This window comes from Hyla sarda, chromosome 4, assembly GCF_029499605.1.
Source record: "Hyla sarda isolate aHylSar1 chromosome 4, aHylSar1.hap1, whole genome shotgun sequence".
NCBI classification, from domain to species: Eukaryota; Metazoa; Chordata; class Amphibia; order Anura; family Hylidae; genus Hyla; species Hyla sarda.
The window spans coordinates 34,139,600-34,163,833 of NC_079192.1; the positions used below are offsets into that span (position 1 = coordinate 34,139,600).

The following is a 24,234-nucleotide window of genomic DNA, read 5'->3' on the forward strand; positions in this document are numbered from 1 at the left end:
ACATATGTCCTGTATGGGGGTGCTGTGGATGTCGCGTGTCCTGTATGGGGGTGCTGTGGTCGCCATGTGTCCTGTATGGGGGTGCTGTGGTCGCCATGTGTCCTGTATGGGGGTGCTGTGGTCATGTGTCCTGTATGGGGGTGCTGTGGATGCCATGTGTCCTGTATGGGGGTGCTGTGGATGTCTTGTCCTGTATGGGGGTGCTGTGGATGTCATGTGTCCTGTATGGGGGTGCTGTGGATGTCATGTGTCCTGTATGGGGGTGCTGTGGATGTCATGTGTCCTGTATGGGGGTGCTGTGGTCATGTGTCCTGTATGGGGGTGCTGTGGATGCCATGTGTCCTGTATGGGGGTGCTGTGGATGCCATGTGTCCTGTATGGGGGTGCTGTGGATGTCATGCGTCCTGTATGGGGGTGCTGTGGATGTCATGTGTCCTGTATGGGGGTGCTGTGGATGTCGTGTGTCCTGTATGGGGGTGCTGTGGATGTCATGTGTCCTGTATGGGGGTGCTGTGGATGTCATGTGTCCTGTATGGGGGTGCTGTGGTCATGTGTCCTGTATGGGGGTGCTGTGGATGCCATGTGTCCTGTATGTGGGTGGTGTGGTCGTCATGTGTCCTGTATGGGGGTGCTGTGGATGTCATGTGTCCTGTATGGGGGTGCTGTGGATGTCATGTGTCCTGTATGGGGGTGCTGTGGATGTCATGTGTCCTGTATGGGGGAGGGGGTGTTTGGATGCCGCATGTCCTCTATGGGGAGTGCTGTGGATTCCGCGTGTCCTGTATGGGGGGTGCTGTGGATTCCGCGTGTCCTGTATGGGGGGTGCTGTGGATTCCGCGTGTCCTGTATGGGGGGGGGGGGGGTTTGGATGCTGCGTGTCCTGTATGGGGGGTGCTGTGGATGCCGCGTGTCCTGTATGGGGGGGGGGGGGGGGGTTGGATGCCATGTGTCCTCTATGGGGGTGCTGTGGATGTCATGTGTCCTGTATGGGGGTGCTGTGGATGTCATGTGTCCTGTATGGGGGTGCTGTGGATGTCATGTGTCCTATATGGGGGTGCTGTGGATGTCATGTGTCCTGTATGGGGGGGTGCTGTGGATGTCATGTGTCCTGTATGGGGGTGCTGTGGATGTCATGTGTCCTGTATGGGGGTGCTGTGGTCACCATGTGTCCTGTATGGGGGTGCTGTGGTCATCATGTGTCCTGTATGGGGGTGCTGTGGTCATCATGTGTCCTGTATAGGGGTGCTGTGGTCATCATGTGTCCTGTATGGGGAGTGCTGTGGATGCCGCGTGTCCTGTATGGGGAGTGCTGTGGATGCCGCGTGTTCTGTATGGGGGGTGCTGTGGATTCCGCGTGTCCTGTATGGGGGGTGCTGTGGATTCCGCGTGTCCTGTATGGGGGGGGGGGGGTTTGGATGCTGCGTGTCCTGTATGGGGGGTGCTGTGGATGCCGCGTGTCCTGTATGGGGGGGGGGGTTGGATGCCATGTGTCCTCTATGGGGGTGCTGTGGATGTCATGTGTCCTGTATGGGGGTGCTGTGGATGTCATGTGTCCTGTATGGGGGTGCTGTGGATGTCATGTGTCCTGTATGGGGGTGCTGTGGATGTCATGTGTCCTGTATGGGGGAGGGGGTGTTTGGATGCCGCATGTCCTGTATGGGGAGTGCTGTGGATGCCGCGTGTCCTGTATGGGGGGTGCTGTGGATTCCGCGTGTCCTGTATGGGGGGTGCTGTGGATTCCGCGTGTCCTGTATGGGGGGGGGGGGGGGGGTTTGGATGCTGCGTGTCCTGTATGGGGGGTGCTGTGGATGCCGCGTGTCCTGTATGGGGGGGGGGGGTTGGATGCCATGTGTCCTCTATGGGGGTGCTGTGGATGTCATGTGTCCTGTATGGGGGTGCTGTGGATGTCATGTGTCCTGTATGGGGGGTGCTGTGGATGTCATGTGTCCTGTATGGGGGTGCTGTGGATGTCATGTGTCCTGTATGGGGGGGTGCTGTGGATGTCATGTGTCCTGTATGGGGGTGCTGTGGATGTCATGTGTCCTGTATGGGGGTGCTGTGGTCACCATGTGTCCTGTATGGGGGTGCTGTGGTCACCATGTGTCCTGTATGGGGGTGCTGTGGTCATCATGTGTCCTGTATGGGGGTGCTGTGGTCATCATGTGTCCTGTATAGGGGTGCTGTGGTCATCATGTGTCCTGTATGGGGAATGCTGTGGATGCCGCGTGTCCTGTATGGGGAGTGCTGTGGATGCCGCGTGTTCTGTATGGGGAGTGCTGTGGTTGCCGCGTGTCCTGTATGGGGAGTGCTGTGGATGCCGCGTGTCCTGTATGGGGGGTGCTGTGGATGCCGCGTGTCCTGTATGGGGGGTGCTGTGGATGCCGCGTGTCCTGTATGGGGGTGCTGTGGATGCCGCGTGTCCTGTATGGGGGTGCTGTGGATGCCACGTGTCCTGTATGGGGGTGCTGTGGATGCCGCGTGTCCTGTATGGGGGTGCTGTGGATGCCGCGTGTCCTGTATGAGGGGGTGCTGTGGTCGCCATGTGTCCTGTATGGGGGTGCTGTGGATGCTGCGTGTCCTGTATGGGGAGTGCTGTGGATGCCGCGTGTCCTGTATGGGGGTGCTGTGGATGCCGCGTGTCCTGTATGGGGGTGCTGTGGATGCCGCGTGTCCTGTATGGGGGTGCTGTGGATGCCGCGTGTCCTGTATGGGGGTGCTGTGGATGCCACGTGTCCTGTATGAGGGGGTGCTGTGGTCATGTGTCCGGTGTGGGGGTGCTGTGGATGCCATGTGTCAGGTATAGGGGTGCTGTGGATGCCATGTGTCAGGTATAGGGGTGCTGTGTACACAACACCCCCATACAGAACACATGGCTCTGTACCCGGACTGTGGGAAGTCCGATAGAGTGAATGGAGCAGCGGATGAGCACTGTGCTGTGATTTAAGCCCCTGAAGGTTTATAGGCCCCAACCTGAGGCGGCACTAATAAAAGTGAATCTGATGACAAGATGTCTCCTTCTGCTTTATCTGATTCATTGAGATTTTGTGTGACCTCAGATCTCACCTGGCTGGGAATAGTGTTGATGGTGGGAACAATTTAGTGGTTTCCATGACAACACTGCATCCGACAGAAATCACATGTTGTCATCGGACTTTGTCGTTTGGGCCTCTGAGCCATAAGATCTCTGTATAGGCCTAAAGGGGTTGTCTCCCCTGTCCAGGGTTAGTCTACACGTCTGGCTGCAGTATCCCCAGGGAAATATGTTTCGTGTCTCATTCACATGACTAGTGAAATGGACTAGAACAGGAGCCATTCTGCAGTACGCCATCCTAAGAGAGGGACGACCCTCCTATGTGCCCTGATAGGGTCCTAGGATTTGGACAACCCCTTTAAAAATGTTTCTTACATCCTAGTCACCAGCAAACTCTGTATACAGCACTTGTTCTGCTCAGCTCCTTCTCTAGTGCTCTCCCAGTACAGACGGGGAACAAAGTGTTAATAGAAGAGGCTGAGAATAGTATATGGAGGTGTTGTTAAAGGGGTACTCCGGTGGAAATGTTTTTTTTTTTTTTTTTTTTTTTTTTTTTTTTTTTTTTTTTGATCAACTGGTGCCAGAAAGTTAAACAGATTTGTAAATTACTTCTGTTGAAAAAAAAATCTTAATCCTTCCAGTACTTATCAGCTGCTGAAAAATACAGAGGAAGTTATTTTCTCTTTGAATTTCTTTTCTGACTGACCACAGTGCTCTCTGCTGACACCTCTGTCCATGTCAGGAACTGTCACGAGCAGGAGAGGTTTGCTATGGGGATTTGCTCCTGCTCTGGACAGTTCCTGACATGGACAGAGGTGTCAGCAGAGAGCACTGTGGTCAGACAGAAAGGAGATTGAAAAAGAAAAGAACTTCCTGATAAGTACCGGAAGGATTAAGATTTTTAAATAGAAGTAATTTACAAATAATAAATAAATAAAATAAAAATAGATACGGTAGATATAATATCAACTGGCTCCAAAAAGTTAAACAGATTTGTAAATTACTTCTATTAAAAAATCTTAATCCTTTCACTACTTATGAGCTGCTGAAGTTGAGTTGTTCTTTTCTGTCTAAGTGCTCCCTGATGACACGTGTCTCAGGAACTGTCCAGAGTAGAAGCAAATCCCCATAGCAAACCTCTTCTACTCCGAGACAAACCGAGATGTCAGCAGAGAGCACTGTTGCCAGACAGAAAAGAACAACTCAACTTCAGCAGCTGATAATTATTGGAAGGATTAAGATTTTTTAATAGAAGTAATTTACAAATCTGTTTAACTTTCTGGAGCCAATTGATGTAAAAAAAAAAAAATAGTTTTTTCTTGGAATACCCCTTTTAATATTCCAGATCATTAGATTGTGATAGATATCTTGGTATTTATGTTGTGTCCTATAATTCCGAATTCAGAATAGCTAAAGGATACCAGAACTCCCCAGATCTGCGTCTGACGTGGCTCCAGAACATGGCGGCCAAGCACACTGAGCGTTTAAACCATGCCGAGGCCGCGCACTGCCTGGTACACGGAGCGGCGCTGGTGTCGGAGTATCTTAGCATGATCGAGGATTCCAGACACCTGCCTGTGGGGTGTGTAAGCTTCCAGGTACTGACAATGACTATTGTGATGGAGAAATATACATTATAGTGTAAGTGTATACCTATAGATCATATATATCTGTCGGGCTTATATCCCCGCAGAGCATATCGTCCAACGTGCTGGAGGAGTCTGCAGTGTCAGATGACGTCGTATCTCCGGATGAAGAAGGAATCTGTACCGGGAAATATTTCACAGAGGCCGGGCTGGTGGGACTGTTGGAGCAAGCCTGCGCAAGCTTCACTATGGTGAGGACTACAACACCCAGCATGGAGCTTCACATCAGCTAGATGGCCACAGATTGTATCAATGTTTCCCAACCAGGGTGCCTCCAGCTGTTGCAAAACTACAACACCCAGCATGGAGCTTCACATCACCTAGATGGCCACAGATTGTATCAGTGTTTCCCAACCAGGGTGCCTCCAGCTGTTGCAAAACTACAACACCCAGCATGTAGCTTCACATCTGCTAGATGGCCACAGATTGTATCAGTGTTTCCCAACTAGGGTTCCCCCAGCTGTTGCAAAACTACAACACCCATCATGTAGCTACACATCAGCTAGATGGCCACAGATTGTATCAGTGTTACCCAACCAGGGTGCCTCCAGCTGTTGCAAAACTACAACACCCAGCATGTAGCTTCACATCACCTAGATGGCCACAGATTGTATCAGTGTTTCCCAACTAGGGTGCCTCCAGCTGTTGCAAAACTACAACACCCAGCATGTAGCTTCACATCAGCTAGATGGCCACAGATTGTATCAGTGTTTCCCAACCAGGGTGCCCCCAGCTGTTGCAAAACTACAACACCCAGCATGTAACTTCACATCAGCTAGATGGCCACAGATTGTATCAGTGTTTCCCAACTAGGGTGCCTCCAGCTGTTGCAAAACTACAACTCCCAGCATGTAGCTTCATATCTGCTAGATGGCCACAGATTGTATCAGTGTTTCCCAACCAGGGTGCCTCCAGCTGTTGCAAAACTACAACACCCAGCATGTAGCTTCACATCTAGATGGCCACAGATTGTATCAGTGTTTCCCAACTAGGGTGCCCCCAGCTGTTGCAAAACTACAACTCCCAGCATGTAGCTTCACATCTGCTAGATGGCCACAGATTGTATCAATGTTTCCCAACCAGGGTGCCTCCAGCTGTTGCAAAACTACAACTCCCAGCATGTAGCTTCACATCTGCTAGATGGCCACAGATTGTATCAATGTTTTCCAACCAGGGTGCCTCCAGCTGTTGCCAAACTGCAACTCCCAGCATGCTGGGAGTTGTGGTTTTGCAACTTCTGGAGGTGCACTGGTTGGGAGCCACTGGATTAGTCAATATTAAAGGGATACTCCACTGGAAAACTTTTTTTTTTTTATCAAAAGTTAAACAGATTTGTAAATTAGTTCTGTTAAAAAATCTTAATCCTTCCAGTACTTATCAGCTGCTGTATGCTACAGAGATAGTTGTTTTCTGTTTGAATTTCCTTTCTGTCTGACCACAGTGCTCTCTGCTGACACAAGTTTTCCATCAATGTACCCCTTTAAGGCTGTCCAGGCTTTGAGTTGTAGTTTTGAAACAGCTGGAGGCACCCTGGTTGGGAAACACTCGACTATATAGTGTAATGTTGAAATCTGGTGTAATACCCGGCAAGGACAGCAGAGGTCACCAGTTCACAGCTAGTGTTTTACAGCTGGAGACACCCTGGTTGGGAAACACTGGTTTAATCAATACTAAGGATGTCTGGGCATGCTGGGAATTATATATTTCCAACAGCTGGAGGCACCCTGGTTGGGAAACACTGGTTTAATCAATACTAAGGATGTCTGGGCATGCTGGGAATTATATATTTCCAACAGCTGGAGGCATCCTGGTTGGAAAACACTGATTTAATCAATACTAAGGATGTCTGGGCATACTGGGAGTTGTATATTTGAAACAGCTGGAGGCACCCTGGTTGGGAAACTCTGGTTCAATCAATACTAAGGATGTCTGGGCATGCTGGGAATTATATATTTCCAACAGCTGGAGGCACCCTGGTTGGGAAACACTGGTTTAATCAATACTAAGGATGTCTGGGCATGCTGGGAATTATATATTTCCAACAGCTGGAGGCACCCTGGTTGGGAAACACTGGTTTAATCAATACTAAGGATGTCTGGGCATGCTGGAAATTATATATTTCCAACAGCTGGAGACACCCTGGTTGGGAAACACTGGTTTAATCAATACTAAGGATGTCTGGGCATGCTGGGAATTATATATTTCCAACAGCTGGAGGCACCCTGGTTGGGAAACACTGGTTTAATCAATACTAAGGATGTCTGGGCATGCTGGGAATTATATATTTCCAACAGCTGGAGGCATCCTGGTTGGAAAACACTGATTTAATCAATACTAAGGATGTCTGGGCATACTGGGAGTTGTATATTTGAAACAGCTGGAGGCACCCTGGTTGGGAAACTCTGGTTCAATCAATACTAAGGATGTCTGGGCATGCTGGGAATTATATATTTCCAACAGCTGGAGGCACCCTGGTTGGGAAACACTGGTTTAATCAATACTAAGGATGTCTGGGCATGCTGGGAATTATATATTTCCAACAGCTGGAGGCACCCTGGTTGGGAAACACTGGTTTAATCAATACTAAGGATGTCTGGGCATGCTGGAAATTATATATTTCCAACAGCTGGAGACACCCTGGTTGGGAAACACTGGTTTAATCAATACTAAGGATGTCTGGGCATGCTGGGAATTATATATTTCCAACAGCTGGAGGCACCCTGGTTGGGAAACACTGGTTTAATCAATACTAAGGATGTCTGGGCATGCTGGGAATTATATATTTGAAACAGCTGGACGCACCCTGGTTGGAAAACACTGATTTAATCAATACTAAGGATGTCTGGGCATACTGGGAGTTGTATATTTGAAACAGCTGGAGGCACCCTGGTTGGGAAACTCTGGTTCAATCAATACTAAGGATGTCTGGGCATGCTGGGAGTTGTATATTTGAAACAGCTGGAGGCACCCTGGTTGGGAAACTCTGGTTCAATCAATACTAAGGATGTCTGGGCATGCTGGGAGTTGTATATTTGAAACAGCTGGAGGCACCCTGGTTGGGAAACACTGGTTTAATCAGTACGAAGTATGTCTGGGCATAATGGGAGTTGTATATTTGAAACAGCTGGAGGGACCCTGGTTGGGAAACACTGGTTTAATCAATACTAAGGATGTCTGGGCATACTGGGACTTGTAGTTATGCAACAGCTGGAGGGACCCTGGTTGGGAAACACTGGACTATACAGTGTAATGATGAAATCTGGTGTAATACCTGGCAAGGACAGCAGAGGTCACCAGTTCACAGCTAGTGTTTTGCAGCCACTCAGAATGACATGGAGGTGATGCTTTTGTGAATGGGGCGGAGGTGTTCTGAAGGGCAACCTGTAAATCTGCACTGGACAAACTTTTTGGCCTCGTGACTTTCCCATTCATACAAGACTACGCCCCTCAACCTACAGTATTTGAATCGCCACAGTGCATAGGACACCCTAGAATGAATATATAGACTCCTTGAACTAATACGGGCACCCAGACCAAAGCATTTTTATACCGACCCTAGGCCAACCTTCCTGAGCCCCTGATCAAATAAAGATCCCTTACCCACCACCGCCACCCAAAGACAAGGCTATGTCCAAATACAGCCCCCCTCCCCCCACCAGTATACAGACCTGGTTTTGTAGGATGTCTGGAGATCTTACGGACTTTCTCTTGGAGATTCCCAGACATTCCAGGAGAGATTTCAAGATACAAAGAGATCCAAGAAAGGGAGATGAATTGCGCTGCCACAAGAAGTATATATGGGTACATTCATTGCACACAAAGGAGCCACGCAACGCGTTTCAAAGCCGGAACGGCTTTGAAACGCGTTGCGTGGATCCTTTGTGTGCAATAAATGTACCCATATATACTTCTTGTAACAGCGCGATTCATCTCCCTTGCTTGGATCTCCTTTTATCTTTATTTGCTCCTAGACGCCAGGAGCCACAGCAGCAGCCGCGATTACAGGATTCCTGCATTGAGTGTTGTGCATCCAATCACACAACTCGCATAGGTGAGTGCGTTTTGATTGGGCTCTTCACTATCTCATCCATCAGGTTCCATCCAGGGGCGCGCACCCTATTCTCTTTTTTTTGTATTTTTTAGGAGAGATTTCAAGGAAGATAAAATGTATGTCCGATCGGCCTTTGTATGTGATCTTAGTGATAAGACGCCAGTGTCTGTGTTGTATCTTCATTGTACGTCTTCTCTCTCTACAGGGATCATTGTTTGAGGCGGTGAACGAGGTCTATAAAATCCTCATCCCCATTTACGAAGCGAATCGGGACTACAAGAAACTGGCGTCCGTCCATGGAAAACTGCAGGAGGCATTCAACAAAATCAACAACCAGGTAAGGGGGCGCTGCTACGTCTGCGGGTAAATTCTGAGGAACCATGTAGATGAGAAACATGCCGGGAGCCCAAAGTTCTGAGAGATTAAAGACTATGGGGCATAGACCCAAACCTGACCATGAAGCCTGGAGAGAGAATGGAGCTTCTATAACAGTGGTCTTCAACCTGCGGACCTCCAGATGTTGCAAAACTACAATTCCCAGCATGCCCGGACAGCCGTAGGCTGTCCGGGCATGCTGGGAGTTGTAGTTCTGCAACATCTGGAGGTCCGCAGGTTGAAGACCACTGTTCTATAATAATGTACAGACACGTACAGTCTCTGCGCTCTCAGCTCTGCTACATCCAGGAGTCTCCCTAGTGCAGCATTCATTGTTAACCATGTCATTGCTGCTAAGTGTAGACCTGATCTGGACACACTGGGTGTCACTGTTTTTGCTTTGTTACTTATGAATCTTTCTTTTCCCCACATTTGTTCATGTTACATTATTTTCGTCTATTCCGTTATTCCATCTTTATTCTCCTTTCCGTTCAGACTGCTCACTTGTATTTATCTCACCTTTTCTATCAGTTCCACATACTCTTGCGGACTCATTACAATATTGTTCTCTTTCTCTCTCTTGCTGTGGCATGCGCGCCTATTCTCTTACTGTGCGCCTCTGTTGCAATAGCATGCAGACTTTCCTGCTCTGTCTCTCCCTCTCTTGCTGCAGTATGCATGTCCGCTATGTCTCTTACTGTGGCATGCACTCTTGCTCGCATGCTGTTTTTATTGCTTTTTTTTAAATTCCTGTGGCACTCTTACTCTCTTGTCTATGGCATGCATGCTCGCTCTCTTGCTGTGTGTGTGTCTCCCTTGCTGTGTCATGCATGCTCGCTGTTTTTACTCTCTCTTGCTGTGGCAGGCACTCTTGCTCTCGTCTATTTCATGCATGCTCGCTCTCTTGCTGTGTCTTTCTCTCTAACTCTGTCAGTCTCTGTGGCATGCATGCCCTCTCTCTTGCGATGTCCCCTTGCTGTGGCATACATGCTCGCTCTCATGCTGTGGCATACATGCTCGCTCTCTTGCTGTGGCATACATGCTCGCTCTCTTGCTGTGGCATACATGCCCGCTCTCTTGCTGTGTCCCCTTGCTGTGGCATACATGCTCGCTCTCTTGCTGTGGCATACATGCTCGCTCTCTTGCTGTGGCATACATGCCCGCTCTCTTGCTGTGTCCCCTTGCTGTGGCATACATGCTCGCTCTCTTTCTGTGGCATACATGCTCGCTCTCTTGCTGTGGCATACATGCTTGCTCTCTTGCTGTGGCATACATGCTCGCTCTCTTGCTGTGGCATACATGCTCGCTCTCTTGCTGTGGCATACATGCTCGCTCTCTTGCTGTGTCTCTCTTGCTGTGGCATACATGCTCGCTCTCTTGCTGTGTCTCTCTTGCTGTGGCATACATGCTCGTTTTTTGCTGTGTCTCTCTTGCTGTGGCATACATGCTCGCTCTCTTGCTGTGGCATACATGCTCGCTCTCATGCTGTGGCATACATGCTCGCTCTCTTGCTGTGGCATACATGCTCGCTCTCTTGCTGTGGCATACATGCCCGCTCTCTTGCTGTGTCCCCTTGCTGTGGCATACATGCTCGCTCTCTTGCTGTGGCATACATGCTCGCTCTCTTGCTGTGGCATACATGCCCGCTCTCTTGCTGTGTCCCCTTGCTGTGGCATACATGCTCGCTCTCTTTCTGTGGCATACATGCTCGCTCTCTTGCTGTGGCATACATGCTCGCTCTCTTGCTGTGTCTCTCTTGCTGTGGCATACATGCTCGCTCTCTTGCTGTGGCATACATGCTCGCTCTCTTGCTGTGGCATACATGCTCGCTCTCTTGCTGTGTCTCTCTTGCTGTGGCATACATGCTCGCTCTCTTGCTGTGTCTCTCTTGCTGTGGCATACATGCTCGCTCTCTTGCTGTGGCATACATGCTCGCTCTCTTGCTGTGGCATACATGCTCGCTCTCTTGCTGTGTCTCTCTTGCTGTGGCATACATGCTCGCTCTCTTGCTGTGTCTCTCTTGCTGTGGCATACATGCTCGTTTTTTGCTGTGTCTCTCTTGCTGTGGCATACATGCTCGCTCTCTTGCTGTGGCATACATGCTCGCTCTCTTGCTGTGGCATACATGCTTGCTCTCTTGCTGTTGCATACATGCTCGCTCTCTTGCTGTGTCTCTCTTGCTGTGGCATACATGCTCGCTCTCTTGCTGTGTCTCTCTTGCTGTGGCATACATGCTCGCTCTCTTGCTGTGTCTCTCTTGCTGTGGCATACATGCTCGTTATCTTGCTGTGTCTCCCTTGCTGTGGCATACATGCTCGCTCTCTTGCTGTCTCCCCCATGCTGTGTCATGCATGCTCGCAGTTTTTATTCTCTCTTGCTGTGGCAGGCAGTCTTACCCTCTTGTCTATGTCATGCATGCTCGCTCTCTTGCTGTTGCATGCATGCTCGCTCTCTTGCTTTGTCTCCCTTGCTGTGGCATACATGCTCGTTCTCTTGCTGTGTCTCCCTTGCTGTGGCATGCATGCTCGCTCTCTTGCTGTGTCTCCCTTACTGTGGCATGCATGCCCGCTCTCTTGCGGCGTCTCTCTTGCTGTGGCATGCATGCTCGCTCTCTTGCTGTGTCTTTCTCTCTAACTCTGTCAGTCTCTGTGGCATGCATGCCCACTCTCTTGCTGTGTCTCCCTTGCTGTGGTATGCATGCTCGCTCTCTTGCTGTGGCATGCATGCTCGCTCTCTTGCTGTCTCCCCCATGCTGTGTCATGCATGCTCGCAGTTTTTATTCTCTCTTGCTGTGGCAGGCAGTCTTACCCTCTTGTCTATGTCATGCATGCTCGCTCTCTTGCTGTTGCATGCATGCTCGCTCTCTTGCTTTGTCTCCCTTGCTGTGGTATACATGCTCGTTCTCTTGCTGTGTCTCCCTTGCTGTGGCATGCATGCTCGCTCTCTTGCTGTGTCTCCCTTGCTGTGGCATACATGCTCGTTCTCTTGCTGTGTCTCCCTTGCTGTGGCATGCATGCCCGCTCTCTTGCGGTGTCTCTCTTGCTGTGGCATGCATGCTCGCTCTCTTGCTGTGTCTCCCTTACTGTGGCATGCATGCCCGCTCTCTTGCGGTGTCTCTCTTGCTGTGGCATGCATGCTCGCTCTCTTGCTGTGTCTTTCTCTCTAACTCTGTCAGTCTCTGTGGCATGCATGCCCACTCTCTTGCTGTGTCTCCCTTGCTGTGGTATGCATGCTCGCTCTCTTGCTGTGGCATGCATGCTCGCTCTCTTGCTGTGGTATGCATGCTCGCTTTCTCTCTTGCTGTCTCCCCCATGCTGTGTCATGCATGCTCGTAGTTTTTATTCTCTCTTGCTGTGGCAGGCACTCTTACCCTCTTGTCTATGTCATGCATGCATGCTCGCTCTCTTGCTCTGTCATGCATGCTCGCTCTCTTGCTGTGTCATGAATGCTCGCTCTCTTGCTGTGCCGTGCATGCTCGCTCTCTTGCTGTGTCATGCATGCTCGCTCTCTTGCTGTGTCATGCATGCTCGCTGTTTTTCTGTGTCTTTCTCTCTAACTCTGTCAGTCTCTGTTGCATGCACATTCGCTCTCTTGCTATGTATGTCTCTTTGGCTCTTGCTGTGGCAATCTCTCTCTTGCTGGATGTGTCTCTCTTCCTCCCTGCGTCATGCATGCTCACTTACTTTCTGTAGTGTACCCACTCCCTGTAATCTGTAATTCCTCCATGTTTTTCTTTCCTCGCTTTTACCCCCTTCCTCCATCTTTTTTCCTTCTCTCCTTATTTTTGCCTTTTGCTGTGACTGATCTTCTTCTTCTTTTCTTTGTTTTTTTTCCCCTTTTGCTCCCGGGCAGATCACAAGCTGGGAGGTAGGCAGTGTGACAATTAACCAGTTTCTCATGTGTTCACCTCGCTTTTCTTACCCACGATCACCTGCTGCACGGCAGCTAACGCTCACCGCCCCAGGATCTACTTATGCAATAGGAAACAAGTATTGACCCACTGGGCACCTCGCCCCTCCGGATGACAGACATGGACCACATGTGCAGCCTGTAGCATAGGGGGGTAACATTCCCATCCCACTGCCGGGCACCGGAGCCAAATCCGACCAGCTGAGTCCTACTGCATAACTAGAGCCGAGTAGATGAAGAACAGCGTCTGGCTTTGTATGTGTGCACATCACATGAGTCTTCACGGGTCTCTGTGGATGAGGCGCACACGCCTTTGTATAGCATGTTGTGTGTGATATTGTATTCTGTATACTGTGCATGTATGCACTTTGTATATTCATGGATGTAAACATACGGCACTCACACAATAACATCACCAACATTTCTGCCTACGTGTGCCCATCATATATGCCTGGCATGAGCAGCCATCTTGTGGGTTGAACCGATATTCAGGTTTGTCTATGGGTATGTTCACACTGAGGAAATACTGTGAAGAATTTCCGCGCTGAATTTTCTCAGTGGATCTGTGCCGCCAGGAATCCCCTCTGCCAGAATTAACCACTAAAATTCTAAGTTCTATTGACTAATGGGCTTTTTCAGGCGGATTCTTACGAAAGTTCATTCTGTCGGTGGAATCAAATTCCTCGCCGACTGTTCCAATACCAAACTTCCATGTCAACTGAGCAGCAGCCTCCTATTAAGATCTATAGGAGGCTGCTGCAAGTTTAATTTCCTTGGTGAAATTCTGAGCTAAATATTCATAGTTATAACAGAAAGAGAGGCTGCAAAGAGCACCTCTAGCTTTGCAGGACCATGGACCCTACAACCCATTGATGTGTAACGCATCACTTCCCCCTGTGGGGGCACTGCAAGGAAATTTGAACCTGCATTACACCGTAGATCACTGCTGATCATTGTTCTCAGCTGCACAAACCTCTTGTAATCCATGGCGTCATGGGCCGAACTATGTAAAGGGGTATATAGCAGCCATGTTTTTTTATTTATTTATATTTATTTATTATCAATATATATTTATTTATATTTTTAATTAAAAAAGTTATATATATATATATTTTTTTAATTAAATATCAATAAATAAAAAAATTATAATAAATGCATATAAATAAATAAATGTAAGTAAATAAATAAAAATCATAAAACATGGCAGCTTTTTACAGAATCATGAGCTGTGTCTAGTGTTGCAGCCCTGCTTTGAATGGGGCTGAGCTGTAACACCATACGCAACCTGTAAACAGGTGTGGCGCTGTGTTTGGAAGAAGGTAGCCATGTTTTCTAAACCTGTACGACCCCCTGTAGAATATTCTCTCCAGCCTTAAATATATATTTATATGTGTATATATATATATATATATAAATAAGTATTTTTTATATATATATATATATTATATATTATATATATATTATTTATATTTTTATATATATATTATTTATATTTTTATATATATATTATTTATATTTTTATATATATATTATTTATATTTTTATATATATATATTTTTTATATATATATATATATATATTTATATTTATTAATTCTATTTAGTTTATAGTTCTATCCATTTGGTATACCTTCTCGTCTATTGGCCACATGAGTTGTCACCAGGAAGGCTCCTAAACCTCGTAGTTGTCTAGCACTTTGTCATTAATTTCCCCACCCGTATTGTTGATATTTGTTTATCATTCAATCTGGGAAAATTTGGCGGCCATATTGGCTGTCACCCAGCTTTCCCAGCAATGGATATTACTAATAAAACTGCTGTTATCTGCTCAGCCCCACAGGCGTCTTCTGCATGGCATGTAAGTGATGGGTTCATGTTGGAGCTAGCCACACTTGGTAACATCTGACGCTGCTTTCCTAGTGTAAACCTATACGGGGCTATCGAGCGGACCCTGTCTGATGACCCCAGGGGGTTCCTCCACATTTGTATATGAACAGGTTGTGATGATATTCCTGCCATATCTGAGAGATGACTGAGACACTAGTGTACCTCTGACAGTGTTTCCTAATCAGGGTGCCTCCAGCTGTGGCAAAACTACAACCACCAGCATGCCCGGACAGCCTTCGGCTGTCCTGGCATGCTGGGAGTTGTAGTTTTGCAACAGCTGGAGGTCCACTGATTGAAAAACGCTGCTCTATGACATCATGGTGTCTCCAACCTTCATTACACATCATCAGTTGTTTTGCGTTTAATTTTGTCTCTTTATTTTATTTTTTCCCTCCTATATTTCTTTCACCTCACATTGATCTGTCCGGCGGGATCTGGAACTTTTGGTAAGAGAAATCTATTCATACTACTGAACCACCATCTTGGGTTGTACCAACATGTATATTGCATGGAGGACTGTACCAATTAGACGTACAGGATCAGTGATGTAATGTATGTACATAGTGTCTCCACCAGCAGTATAGTGAGTGCAGTTCTGGAGTATAATACAACTCAACATCAGTACAGGATAAGTAATGTAATGTATGTACACAGTGACCCCACCAGCAGAATAGTGAGTACAGCTCTAGGGTATAATACAGGATATAACTCAGGATCAGTACAGGATAAGTAATGTTATGTATGTACACAGTGACCTCACCAGCAGAATAGTGAGTACAGCTCTGGAGTATAATACAGGATATAACTCAGGGTCAGTACAGGATAAGTAATGTAATGTATGTACACAGTGACCTCACCAGCAGAATAGTTAGTACAGCTCTGGAGTATATTACAGGATATAACTCAGGATCAGTACAGGATAAGTAATGTAATGTATGTACACAATGATCTCACCAGCAGAATAGTGAGTACAGCTCTGGAGTATAATACAGGATATAACTCAGGATCAGTACAGGATAAGTAATGTAATATATGTACACAGTGACCTCACCAGCAGAATAGTGAGTACAGCTCTGGAGTATAATACAGGATATATCTCAGGATCAGTACAGGATAAGTAATGTAATGTGTATATATACACAGTGACCTCACCAGCAGAATAGTGAGTACAGCTCTGGAGTATAATACAGGATATAACTCAGGATCAGTACAGGATAAGTAATGTAATGTATGTACACAGTGACCTCACCAGCAGAATAGTGAGTACAGCTCTGGAGTATAATACAGGATATAATCAGGATCAGTACAGGATAAGTAATGTAATGTATGTACACAGTGACCTCACCAGCAGAATAGTGAGTGCAGCTCTGGAGTATAATACAGGATATAAATCGGGATTTTCCTAGCTACCATGACGGAAAATCTAAGTTATATGAAGACAGGAGGCGAGTATCTTGCATTAACCTTTCTTTTTAATGCCCATAGCAGAAAATTACAGAGAATTTATTTCATAACATTAGAAAAATTTATTAAAACTACATCTCCCAGCAGCCCCTGGAATCCCCTCCCCTGGGGCGGAGACCCTATATAAGGGGCTGGCTGGATCTCCTCTTCCTCTTTCTTTCGTGCGAACTTCGGAACAGCGCACGACATCTTGATACCCCGGATACACTCCGACGGCAAACAAATTCCATCTCCGGAACTAGACGACAGGGCCAACTGGGCCCCCAGCAACTGTGTTTCAACTGGAACCTGGTCGTCAGGGCCAACTGAGCCTCCGTGAACTGTGTTCGAACTGGAACAGAAAAGCATAACCACTGTAACTCAGGGTCTCCTCAGATTCTTCTGTGTAGAAGGAAGTCTCGTTCTTCAATATCTCTGCTGCGTAGATGCAGGATCCGCTCTTCAATATCCTGAAACGAGAAACACACCGTAACAGGGTTGGGAAGGGAGGGAAGATACTCGCCTCCTGTCTTCATATAACTTAGATTTTCCGTCATGGTAGCTAGGAAAATCCCGATTTATATATCAGACAGGAGGCTCATATCTTGCAAGTTTAAAGCTAAACAAGATTAATCAGAAAACATGCGAACATACACGTTCAGAGGACAGACACAGAAACGTGTTCCTGGGGCCGAAAATAGAACTGTCGAAAAGTCGTCTCAGACGACCAATCGGCAGCTAACAAAAGGTCCGTAAGCGAACCCCCTGAAGTAACTACCTTGGTGGCCATAGCCCCCCTGGAAGAGTGGGCTCCAAACAGAGAGACATCAATCCCAGCCAACTCCATGGCTGACCGCACCCATCTGGCCAAAGTGGCCGAGGCTACTGGAAGATGCGGTCTGACATAAGATATCAATAATTGATTGTGATCTTCCGATCGCAAAGACGCGGTTCTCGCTTCGTACTCTTGTAGACAGCGTACTACACACAATCGTGGGTGGTCCGGGAAAAAGGGGTAAAAGACGGATTGAATTCCTGTCTTAGTTCTGCGAACCACCGAAAAACGTACTCCTTCCGGCGAAAACTGTCGCCTGGAAATATCTAAAGCTTTAACGTCAGATACTCGTTTTATGGACACTAAACATAAAAGAGTAGATATTTTGAAAGATAAAAGTTTTAAAGAGAGAGCGACATTATCCTCCCAGGAGGAGAATAATTCCAACACACTGGAGACATCCCAAGTAGATTGGTATCTAGGACGTGGAGGGCGTTTGAACTTAACACCCCGCAAGAGCCTACATACCAAAGGATGTTTGCCTACTGGTAAAGCGTCCATCGGGCAATGATATGCCGATATGGCGGATCTGTATACGTTGATAGAACTATATGATTTCCCAGATTCAAAAGAATCCGCCAAATAATTCACAATCTCTGACACAGGTGCATGAACGGCATTAATTTGCCGTTGATCACACCAACGAACCCACAAAGCCCAGGCTGATCTGTATGCCGATCTAGTCCCTGGGGCCCAGGCCAAGGCGAGGAGGTCTCTAGCCGATTGTGAAAGGTCACTACCAGCTTCCGGGACCCCGAAACCAACCACGCAAGGAGTGGAAGGTTGCCCTCCAACACCAACGGGTGAGGACCCCTGGTCGGGTTCGTGAGAAGGAGAGGCGATTGAGGAAGCAACCGAGGATAGTCGATTGTCATCCCCAACAGAAGGGGAAACCACGGTTGAGTTGGCCACCAAGGGGTGATCAACACCACCGTCGCCTTCTGACTCAGTATCTGGAGAAGGAGCCTGGAAATCATATTGAATGGGGGAAATGCATAGTGTGTTCCCCGGGACCATACTTGGCGGAAAGCATCGACAGCAGATGCTTCTGGATCCGGCCTCCAGCTGAAAAAACGAGGCAATTGTCGATTGAGACGGGATGCGAAGAGGTCCGTGTGTAATGGACCCCAAAGCTCCCTCAACGTTCGGAAGGTAGAACGGTCTAACATCCAATCGCTGGAATCCTTCAAATAACGAGAATTCCAGTCCGCCACGACATTGGATACACCGGGAAGATATTCCGCAACCGGAGTGATGTCCCAGGAAAGACAGAAGTTCCAGAACTCGGACGCGATGTCCGCCAGCACTCTGGACCTCGTACCCCCAAGGCGGTTGACATATTGAACCGCAGCCACATTGTCCATGCGTAAAAGTACGCAACAATTGGCAGTGAGAGGGAGAAAACTCCTGATAGCGAAGAACGCTGCCAAGAGTTCTAGGGCATTGATGTGGAGGAGAGACTCCTCTGCGGACCATCCCCCTCCTGTAGTATCCTGGCCGCAACGAGCTCCCCAACCTTGTCGGCTCGCATCGGACTCTATTATGACGTCTGGACAGGAATTGAAGATAGTTCTGCCGTTCCATTCGACAGCGTGATGCAGCCACCATTGCAATTCCTCCACTGCTTCCGGACAAAGGGTAATCTCGTCCGCATATCGGAGGCCCTGGTGAAGATGGAGGGTCTTGAGCCGTTGAAGGGCCCGATAATGGAGTGGAGCTGGGAAGATCGCTTGAATAGAGGCCGATAACAGGCCGACTATGCGTGCAATCATCCTTAGAGATACCCGGGTCTTGCGCAAAGTCGCTCTGATTTCTTTCCGAATCAGAGCTAGTTTGGCTTTTGGTAACAGCAGGATGGCACGTTTGGTATCCACTAGGAAACCTAGGAATTCCATCTCCTGCGAGGGAGTCAGCACAGACTTCTTGTGATTGATGAGGAATCCTAAGTTCTCCATTAAGGAAACCGCCCATTGGCTGTGCCGCAGGGCTTGTGTTCTGGAGCGTGCCATGATCAGCAGGTCGTCCAGATAGATGATAGGCCGGACACCCCTGCTCCGGAGAGCCGCCACTACCGGTTTCAGCAACTTGGTGAAACACCAAGGGGCCGATGATAATCCGAATGGTAGGCAGGTGAATTGCCACATTCGGTCCCCCCACCGAAACCGTAGGAAATGTTGGGAGGATAGGTGAATGGGGACGGTGAGATATGCGTCCTTCAAGTCGATCTTCACCAACCAGTCTCCTGGCCAGAGAAGGTCGCGCAGCAGATGGATACCTTCCATCTTGAAGTGACGATATAATACGTGTTGGTTTAAATCTCTTAGATTTATCACTGGACGATAACCGCCATCCTTCTTCTTTACCAAGAAGATGTTGCTTATAAATCCGGGTGACAAGGGGTCTACCTCTACAACCGCCTGTTTGCATAAGAGCTCCTGAAGCTCGTTGTCTATGAGTTCTATATTTTGCGCTGAAAACCGAATGGGTTGAGGTATGAAATTCAGCACAGGAAGAGATTGGAACTCTATCCGGTATCCTGCTACCGTATTGAGGACCCACGCGTCTGCCGTAATCATGGACCAGGCGTGGGTAAAATACATCAGTCTGCCCCCCACTATTGTGTGTGGAATGGAAAGAGAACGTATACTCACCGGTCGATGGCCGAGATCTAGGAAATCCGCGACCTCCACGTCCCCTCCAGGGGCGTCCTCGCGGGGGGAAGAAAGGGGCCGGTTGGGCCACAGGCATAGTATATTGCTGTTGAGCGGGAGCAAACTGTTGGTGCGCAGCTCTAACATAGGGCCTATAAGGGGCTGAGCGGCCGGTAGATCGGCCTCTGCCTCTACCGGCCCTGCCAAAAATCTTGGTTGGTTGGCCCGCTTTCTTTAATGACGTCTGCGCCTTATCCAGGCTGGAGAACAAACTGACCACTTTATTAATGTTTTTAATTAGGTCTTCTCCAAAGAGGAGACCGTCAGCGGAAGGGCCGGGTTCATTTTCAGCTAAGTGGCTGAGCTGGGGTTCTAGTTTCATCAGTATAGAACGACGACGTTCAACTGAACACGCCGTGTTGGCACTGCCCAGCATGCAAATCGCACGCTGGGCCCAACCCCTCAATTGTGTGAGATCCACTGGCTGGGCAGCCGCAGCTGCTTGTTCAGATAAATTTAAAATTTTGGTAAGCGGTCCCAGCATATCTAGTATGCGATCCTGGATTAATTTGAAAGATCTTTCGATCCCCTTCTTTGAATATTTCCCCGCCCGGGTCAAGTATTTAAGGAGGACCGGGTCTATTTCTGGGGTAGTGGCCACTTTCTTGGTCACACATGGTCTAGGGCATTCCGCCCTTAGTTTGTTGCGGTTAGTGCGGTCTAAAGGTCGCCTAATCCAGTGTTCAATGTATTGTGCCACGTGTGGCAACGGAGCCCAGTCCCCTGAGCGCGGGTGTGTGATTTCATCGGGATTAAACAGGGGTTGACCCTGAGCATCTAGGATTGCCTCGCTGGGCATATCTGGTGCGGTATCAGAATACTCCGCCTGAATCCCCGCATCCTCCTCCTCAGAGTCTGTGGCCTGAGCCACGTCAGACTCGCCGGACTCGCTCGAGGATTCGTCATTAGACGTATTGAACGAGTCTGGTTTGGTCCGCCTGGCGGATTTCAGCCCTTTGTAGTTCTCCTTGGGGCCCAAGGGTCGAGAGTGAACTTTTGGATGCGGGGTGCGGCAGACCGGGTCGGGTTCTGCCTGGGACATATTATAAACTTCCCCTGCCGGGGAGTCGGAATGTACGTTCATGTGCTTCCTTTTATGAGTTACCTTACCCCTGCCTGAGATCTCATTAGAGGCAGAGGGTATAGAGGGGTCAGAACGTACATGGGCAGCTAGAGCTGCTTGGATGGACTTAGAAATTAATGCTTGGATTTGTGAAGCAGACATTATCTGTGAAGCTTCAATGTCCACGGTCTCATCCATCTGTGTGGAAGTTTCTCCAGTCATTTTACAATCCATGTATAACACACTACTGGCTACAAGTAGCCTGACTGATAATCAGTCACTATAAAGGGTTAACCTAATGCCGCAGAGCAGATGCTAAGAGGAAAGATACACCAGTATAGTGTACCTAATATATATCACTGGGCCCTTCTAAGGAGTAGTCAAGGGTGATAACACCTAATAGCTAACCTGCAAACCGGACAATAACTAAGCTGCTGTCGCTCCTTTCACCGCTCGCTCCACACTGGCGCCGGTGAGAGGAGGAGGATCTCAGCAAACAGGGTTTACAGCCGTAGTCTCGCGAGACTACGTCTGTAAGCTCCTCTGATTGGGCGCATAACAGAAACAGGAGGCGCGTCGCAAAACGCGTCACTCAGACACGCCTCCCTGACGCTGAGCCCGCGAAAAGGATGCGAGTGGCGGGAGGAAGCCGAGGAAGACGGCGCGAACAATCAGGTAAAAATGGCGCCTGAGGAAATAGGGAAAATTACCTCAGCGCTAGAAAGAGAGAGCAAAGAGTAAAAGGGGTGAAGGAAACGCCGTGAAGATGCGGCGCAGTAAGCAAAATAAGAATTAATGAAGAAGAAAATACCAAGAATATAAAATATATATATAAAATATAATAGAAACTAAATATATATATACAATACATATATTAGAAAATGAACTGAACCAGGAAAAAACGGGAAGACAGGGACACTGAATGGGGGTCCCCAAATGCCCGCAGACCTGGCACAAAACAGAGAAATATCAAAGAAAAATTATATACTTAACCAGCTGCCATGAGCAGAAAGAAAGAGGAAGAGGAGATCCAGCCAGCCCCTTATATAGGGTCTCCGCCCCAGGGGAGGGGATTCCAGGGGCTGCTGGGAGATGTAGTTTTAATAAATTTTTCTAATGTTATGAAGTAAATTCTCTGTAATTTTCTGCTATGGGCATTAAAAAGAAAGGTTAATGCAAGATATGAGCCTCCTGTCTGATATATAACTCAGGATCAGTACAGGATAAGTAATGTAATGTATGTACACAGTGACCTCACCAGCAGAATAGTGAGTACAGCTCTGGAGTATAATACAGGATATAACTCAGGATCAGTACAGGATAAGTAATGTAATGTATGTACACAGTGACCTCACCAGCAGAATAGTGAGTACAGCTCTGGAGTATAATACAGGATATAACTCAGGATCAGTACAGGATAAGTAATGTAATGTATGTACACAGTGACCTCACCAGCAGAATAGTGAGTACAGCTCTGGGGTATAATACAGGATATAACTCAGGATCAGTACAGGATAAGTAATGTAATGTATGTACACAGTGACCTCACCAGCAGAATAGTGAGTACAGCTCTGGAGTATAATACAGGATATAACTCAGGATCAGTACAGGATAAGTAATGTATGTACACAGTGACCCCACCAGCAGAATAGTGAGTACAGCTCTGGGGTATAATACAGGATATAACTCAGGATCAGTACAGAATAAGTAATGTAATGTATGTACACAGTGACCTCACCAGCAGAATAGTGAGTACAGCTCTGGAGTATAATACAGGATATAACTCAGGATCAGTACAGGATGAGTAATGTAATGTATGTACACAGTGACCTCACCAGCAGAATAGTGAGTACAGCTCTGGAGTATGATACAGGATATAACTCAGGATCAGTACAGGATAAGTAATGTAATGTATGTACACAGTGATCTCACCAGCAGAATAGTGAGTACAGCTCTGGAGTATAATACAGGATATAACTCAGGATCAGTACAGGATAAGTAATGTAATGTATGTACACAGTGACCTCACCAGCAGAATAGTGAGTACAGCTCTGGAGTATAATACAGGATATAAATCAGGATCAGTACAGGATAAGTAATGTAATGTATGTACACAGTGACCTCACCAGCAGAATAGTGAGTACAGCTCTGGAGTATAATACAGGATATAACTCAGGATCAGTACAGAATAAGTAATGTAATGTATGTACACAGTGACCCCACCAGCAGAATAGTGAGTACAGCTCTGGAGTATAATACAGGATAAGTCATTTATACAGTAAATCACCTTTGTACATCTATATACTGTGGACATCTGTATACTGTGGACATCTGTATACTGTGGACATCTATATACTGTGGACATCTGTATACTGTGGACATCTGTATACTGTGGACATCTGTATACTGTGGACATCTGTATACTGTGGACATCTGTATACTGTGGACATCTATATACTGTGGACATCTGTATACTGTGGACATCTGTATACTGTGGACATCTGTATACTGTGGACATCTATATACTGTGGACATCTGTATACTGTGGACATCTGTATACTGTGGACATCTGTATACTGTGGACATCTGTATACTGTGGACATCTGTATACTGTGGACATCTGTATACTGTGGACATCTGTATACTGTGGACATCTGTATACTGTGGACATCTGTATACTGTGGACATCTGTATACTGTGGACATCTGTATACTGTGGACATCTGTATACTGTGGACATCTGTATACTGTGGACATCTGTATACTGTGGACATCTGTATACTGTGGACATCTGTATACTGTGGACATCTGTATACTGTGGACATCTGTATACTGTGGACATCTGTATACTGTGGACATCTGTATACTGTGGACATCTGTATACTGTGGACATCTGTATACTGTGGACATCTGTATACTGTGGACATCTGTATACTGTGGACATCTGTATACTGTGGACATCTGTATACTGTGGACATCTGTATACTGTGGACATCTGTATACTGTGGACATCTGTATACTGTGGACATCTGTATACTGTGGACATCTGTATACTGTGGACATCTGTATACTGTGGACATGCCCTTTTAACTCAGTCTCTTTCTGTGCAGATTCACAGCGGATGTTTGGAACATATTTCCGTGTAGGATTTTATGGTTCTAAATTTGGTGACCTGGACGAGCAAGAGTTTGTATATAAAGAACCGTCCATCACCAAACTGGCGGAGATCTCCCACCGTTTGGAGGTATGGGTTAGGGGGTGACCCTTTCCGAGGTGTCTGTGTAT

At 47.4% G+C, this 24,234-nt stretch overlaps 1 protein-coding gene across 7 annotated transcripts in view; it reads left to right on the forward strand.

Moving 5' to 3' along the window:
- DOCK6 (dedicator of cytokinesis 6) overlaps positions 1 to 24,234 on the forward strand; it is a 148,611-nt gene that overhangs the window by 119,761 nt on the left and 4,616 nt on the right. For 6 of the 7 annotated variants that reach the window (XM_056570464.1, XM_056570465.1, XM_056570462.1 and 3 more), the window contains 5 exons: positions 4,437 to 4,629; positions 4,725 to 4,868; positions 8,934 to 9,065; positions 12,956 to 12,970; positions 24,068 to 24,193. In XM_056570464.1, coding sequence (XP_056426439.1) covers positions 4,437 to 4,629; positions 4,725 to 4,868; positions 8,934 to 9,065; positions 12,956 to 12,970; positions 24,068 to 24,193 — 610 coding nt within the window. The remainder of the gene's footprint in view (positions 1 to 4,436; positions 4,630 to 4,724; positions 4,869 to 8,933; positions 9,066 to 12,955; positions 12,971 to 24,067; positions 24,194 to 24,234) is intronic. The other variant, XM_056570463.1, reaches the window with a different exon arrangement.